The 6,000-nt window shown below is 36.4% G+C and overlaps 1 protein-coding gene across 2 annotated transcripts in view; it reads left to right on the plus strand.

Annotated features, from left to right (window-relative positions):
• The window catches only part of Dyrk3 (Dual-specificity tyrosine phosphorylation-regulated kinase 3), a 112,697-nt gene extending 106,721 nt beyond the window's left edge, over positions 1-5,976 (plus strand). The window contains exons 2-6 of one of the 2 annotated variants that reach the window (XM_013319411.1): positions 335-491; positions 1,323-1,508; positions 5,017-5,119; positions 5,211-5,487; positions 5,952-5,976. In XM_013319411.1, coding sequence (XP_013174865.1) covers positions 335-491; positions 1,323-1,508; positions 5,017-5,119; positions 5,211-5,487 — 723 coding nt within the window. In that variant the 3' untranslated portion in view covers positions 5,952-5,976. The other variant, XM_013319412.1, reaches the window with a different exon arrangement.
• Positions 5,977-6,000: the final 24 nt, after the last annotated feature.

Raw genomic sequence — 6,000 nt, forward strand, 5'->3', positions numbered from 1 at the left:
TAACCAAAAACCCAAATGAAAGTAGTAGCCACACTCAGGAGAAGAAAAACAAACAGAGTCGTCAAAATCGTTTCAGTCTTTTACTGTCACAATGCATTTCATATACGAGAGAAACACTCTGACCGTGGGTTTCTGAGACTAGAATCCCAGTATAAAACATATTGATATCTCTGTTTTGTCAAAGATGACGGGGATGACGATAGCTTTTATACCGAGATTTTAGAAGCAGGAGAGTCAGTTGTATGATAGAGATCGCAATCTTACGCGGTGCTTTGTTTATATGTTGCAATTCGGAATAGTATGAGTTTCTTACAGTTTTTTTTTGTTTTTTCAGGTGATAGACTTCGGCAGTTCGTGCTACGAACATCAGCGCGTGTATACTTACATACAGTCGAGGTTCTACCGTGCACCTGAAGTGATGATGGGCGCTAGGTACGGCATGCCTATCGATATGTGGTCCCTCGGCTGCATACTGGCGGAGCTGCTCACAGGTCAGTCTACATTGGTCACTACTCAATAGTAACAATCTGTTATACATGATATCTTACTAATGTTATAAATGAGAATGTTTGGTTGGTTGGATTTTTGTTAGTAGGAATCACCAGAATGGATGCTTGGGTGTCGCTATTATTTGGCATTGATGTAGAACTTTAATCTAGAAAATACATAGGCTACTAAGTTTTTTTTAACTTCGCACGGACGGAGTCGCCGGCGACAGCTAGTACTCAAAGTCTTACAAACATTACTTTGTTTATCTATCCGTGGAGGATTTATATGACGAAATTAAAACGCACATCTTTTAGAATTTTCATCATAACAAAAATATTATGCTTCCGTTTCGAATCAAATCTATGAATATCGGAATATCGTATTGTCTAAACGCTAGATACTATCTCGTGGAAAGATATAAACGCATTAACCCGTCAGCAAGTAACGATTGAAATACATCGAAGCCGTACTGCGCAACTTCTTTGCTCGTACAATGTTGTTAGTGCTGACACATGCCACAGACTAACACATTGCAGTGACAAAGTGTATGAAAAGGAAATTGATGTTAGAAAAAAAGAATTGTCCCTGTGAAATGACAACTCCGCCTATCAAGCATCCGCGTGAATTGGTTATAATTTTCTGCCGCATTCAGAGAAGTTTAATGGTTACTGAAGCAGTCCCTTAGTGAGGATTTTTCTCTATTTATAGAGCGTGCCTTTTATTGATATTTACTTCATTAAATCAAACACAAAATATTAAAATTAAGTGCCATAGGGAATGGTAATATTTAATATCACAATTCTTTCTTATAACATAAACTACGTACATTCCAGGGTTCCCCTTACTGCCGGGCGAGGACGAGGCTGACCAGATGGCGTGTATCATTGAGCTCCTGGGTATGCCACCTCAGAAGCTAATAGAACAAGGCAAGAGGTCCAAGAACTTCATCAGCAGCAAAGGTCTACCGCGGTACTGCACCGCCACAACGCTACCAGACGGAACCACTGTGCTAAGTGGAGGTAATTACAAAAATCTTCAATTGCTTCACTCAGAGACCTTCAGTGTAGATTTTGGACATAAAATCTTCTTCACTAAGAAAGAGCACTATAAGTGTGTTTAGTAATTTCACCTTCTTATTGCCCTTTACTGTATGTAGGGTTACCACAGGGGATGTTCTATATTTATCTATCATATCAGAATTCACTCCTTTCGTACAAATATCACACAATCCATAGGTAAAATTTGCTACTATTTTGTTGCGATTCTTTGCGGTTTGACAATATATCTATTATGTAGATTGGATTCTTTTAAATTAATCTAAAATGGCATTCTCCTATTTTACAATAATATGTACATTAGTAATGATAAGGTTGCGGTTACACTTTGTATCGTAAAGTGTAAATCAAGTGGCGAAAACATTATTTACAAGCTATATTTATCTTTTAGTGTTATAGTTATGTATTACACTAAATATGTAACTAACAATTCAAACCTCCAATTTGTTGTAATAGACCTTTGCTTATAACTTCAACACGTTGAGCGCCACATCAGCCATCGGTGGCTGACACTACTTTCGTGTAGCATGAGAACTATAAAATTTTACACTATTTTGCGTTAAAAATGTAAACTAATTTGTACTGCGATCGGAAACACCGGCCCTTTAATACCAGTGCGTATAAGCGGCGCTCGTCGCCTGAACGGGATTGTCTTTGGAATACGCGCGCTCAATGTGTTAAAGACCTATAGGCAGATGTAGAAGTAAAATATTTCATTTACGCATAAGTGTGTAACCACCTTTACCGATCGAGTCTTTACTTTTTGCATACGATCATATTTATTTATATCGATATGTCACTGTGTTTACAAAAAAATAAACTCCTCGTCTCTCACATAAGACTACGTCACTGCTGCAGTATGCTCTGAATCATGAATTCCAAACCCACTGAAAGATTTTTGGCAGGAATCTAAAGATTATCATAGTTGTTAACGCCGGTTAAATGTGTGATTCAGATTGTCATGAGTGAAGTATGGGTGACGGAAATTGATTAGTCACTTCCGAAGATACGGTTAAATCATTTGAGCTTTAATAATAGTTTTTCGTCTTTACGTTACCAACACCAAGACATAAAACATATCGTCATCTCTGTCATTTTTGACAGTATAGAGATAGTAATATGTTTTGAACGTAGAATCTGGGCTCGGAAATCTATGGTTAGTGACATTTCTTTTTCTTGTTATTGAAGTTATCATCATCAGCTCACTGTACGTCCCCACCGAGGGGCTCGGAGCCTACCTTAAGGGTGATTAGGCCATAGTCAACCACGCTGGCCAAGTGCGGGTTGGTTGACTTCACACATATCTTTGAATTTCTTCTCAGATATGTGCAGGTTGCATCACGATGTTTTCCTTCCCCGTAAGAACGTCGGATAAATGTACATATGTAAAACGGAAATCGAAAATACATTGGTACATGGTGGGATTCGAACCCAGGAGCTGCAGATTGCAAGTCAAGTGCTTGACCACTGAGCCACCGTTGCTCCTATCCTATTCCTATTCAAGTTATACAATATTATATTTAATTCTCTAATCTGTCACACAGTTCATACTATGACAGACTCCAACGCTCAACCTGCTTGTTTAATTGTTAATGTGTATACATTTTTAATAAATAAATAAATAAAAATAAATAAATAAAGATAAATAAATAAAAATAAAATTATTCCTTTTTGGTAAGGTACTAGAAAAAACTTTATACGTAATAAATAAAATTGTATTAAATGTTTTTAGAAACTATAATCTAAATTTTATCAGAATTTGTATAACTGATGATGTTTTTATTTTTGCAATAATAAACCATCCTGTATATTATAATTAATCTTTCGTAACAACTTGACATTAATTCATGATTACCAGTAAATTGTACATTTTAAAAATAACATATTCGGTCCCACTGGCATACATTGTAAAATTGTTACGCAAATATTCTGTTGACAATCTGAAATAGTATAACTAAGACAAATTCAATTGTCGACCTAGATCCTGTTACAAGGTTCGGCGAATTTTTAGCAAAGAGTTTTTTTGTGTTTTCATTTGACATTCACTTTATTAATCAAACCTATAAATAATGTCTAAAATAAAGCTTAATATTAAAGCAAAAAGTCTTTACAGTAAATTTTTATGTAAAGGCAAGATTCTTGCGGCATATATCGACTACCAATCGGAGAACTAATAGTAATAATTTGGAAATAACGTTTTATTAGGTTAAAAAAATAAAGTCATTTTGTAATTATTAGCTTCAAAGACCAAGATCCCCGTATTAAACATATTGTTATCTCTATTTTATCAAAGTTAATGAGAGTGATGACGATATATTTTACACATTTTGGTCTCAGAAACCAACGATAAGTCAATTGGGCTATTGAACTAAATTCTCTTTTAAGGTTTACAAATTGCAGTAAAATTATAAGCTGGAAATAAAACATTCAAATAAAATGAAACATTTAACAAACTATAAAAGCTCTTTGATGTAACGTTATATCGAATTAGACGCGTTCACCCGACAAATAAAGGTGCGTACACACTTATGCTAATTTGTTTTGCGTTTAGCTAAAAGAACGATTATTTAATTAAAAGAAAAAGGTACGAAAAGATTAGATAAATAATTTGATTTAGAACTCGTACTGTTTGTTATTTATTATAATTTAGTTTTTATTTGTACTAAGTACAATATGTTATGTACTTCTCGCTTGTGGAATATTACTGAAGTGCCAAATCTACACCCAAACAAGTTCAGATATAAGGCAATTAGAATTGGCATATCTCCAACTATGAAATAGCAAAGATTGAATAAGGGAATTTATAGTATGTCGGACAATGGTCGAAAATTACTTTAGTCGGTCTGCCATGTTTACCAATAGAAAGTACTACCATTATATCTACAAAATTAGGGTTACTGAGCATGACCTGTAACTCAATATCTTCATGGACGATTAGTCGGAGAGCGAATTTCTGCTCTATTTCCTAACGTTCGTTCTAATCTCCCTAGTGTATACGCACCAGTAGTTGGCAGATTACCAAAAGAAAGGCAATGCGAGTGCTTTATGAACGGCGACGCGTTTTTTGTCTGTTCAATTGTTACGTCTCGACAGACAATAAACTGTGATTTAATAAGGCAGTGTAATAACCCCAGTGGAAACGGATTACACCAAATTAAATATGTGGGGCCGTACTTAATAGTAGATGTATTGTGGGTTTTTACTGCTGTTACTGCCGTTTTGACAACTACGACAACGACAGTGTGTTTTGATATCGACTAATCAATTTTATAGTAGTATTCAAAAGAGAGGTGATACGTGAAACAATACCCATAAGCATCCCAACGCTTATATGTACGAATGTAGTTTATACGCAATACAAGTGTGCCAGGACAATAGAAAGCAGATATTTATAACATCAGTTTACCCCTCTGAGTCGCTGGCGTGAGTGTGTTAAATTCGTGTTTAAATAAATAAATGTTTATCATTGCAGGTATGTCGAGAAGAGGTAAACCGCGAGGTCCTCCCGGGTCCAAAAGTTTCGTCACAGCGCTCAAAGGTTGCCAGGATAAGTTCTTCATTGATTTCATTAGACGGTCAGTATGAGATTGCTTTATTAAGCATGTTAGAATTATTTTTACTAAACTTTGTAATACAATACTTATATTTTAAATTACTTGATTACAGATGCTTAGAATGGGAGCCAGAAAAGCGGTTAACGCCCGCACAGGCGCTGAGGCACGCGTGGCTGCGACGTCGGCTGCCCCGGCCGCCACACGACGACGAGCCCCACGCTCAGTCCCACGCGCACGCGAACTCGCAGTCCCACGGCCACACGCACTCGCAGTCCCACGGCCACGCGCAGGCGCAGTCCCACGCCCAGCCGCAGGCGCTGCCCGCCAACCACGTTAGTATAGCGCACCACGTCAAACGGCTCGCCCAGCCCAAGTGCACCGACAAATAGGTTCGTTTTGGTTATGCTTTTTATTTTTTTGTTTTATATTTGAGGCGATTTTCACTTATTATATTTGTAATTAAACACAATTAGTGAGGTCCATGTAGTGTTCAATTATATATGACTCATTGTGAAGATAGTTTGAACAAACAAATAAGTGATGTCGCCTTAATTTATATTAAGTTTTTATATTTAAGTTGCAATTATTGTTTTTTTTATTAATTTTACAATTTGGTTTATTATTTAATTTATTTAAACAAAATATTATTTTTTATTTGTAAACGTCAAATATTATATTAGTTTTAAATTATTTTTCATTTTACTTTCAATGCATATGCAAATGGGCGTATTTAAGTAACAAAAAAAGCTAAGACATGTAATTAACGATACAAATAATTCTGTAACTAATGAGACATGTTCAAATGTTATGATTTAGTAATTGTGTATAGATATGGTTGTTCTGTTGCCGGCAGTCGGGGGGCGCGGGGGGCGCGGCGGCGGGCGCAGGGGGCGCGGCGGGGG

Source organism: Papilio xuthus, unplaced genomic scaffold, assembly GCF_000836235.2.
Source record: "Papilio xuthus unplaced genomic scaffold, Pxut_1.1 DF826159.1, whole genome shotgun sequence".
Lineage (NCBI taxonomy): Eukaryota > Metazoa > Arthropoda > Insecta > Lepidoptera > Papilionidae > Papilio > Papilio xuthus.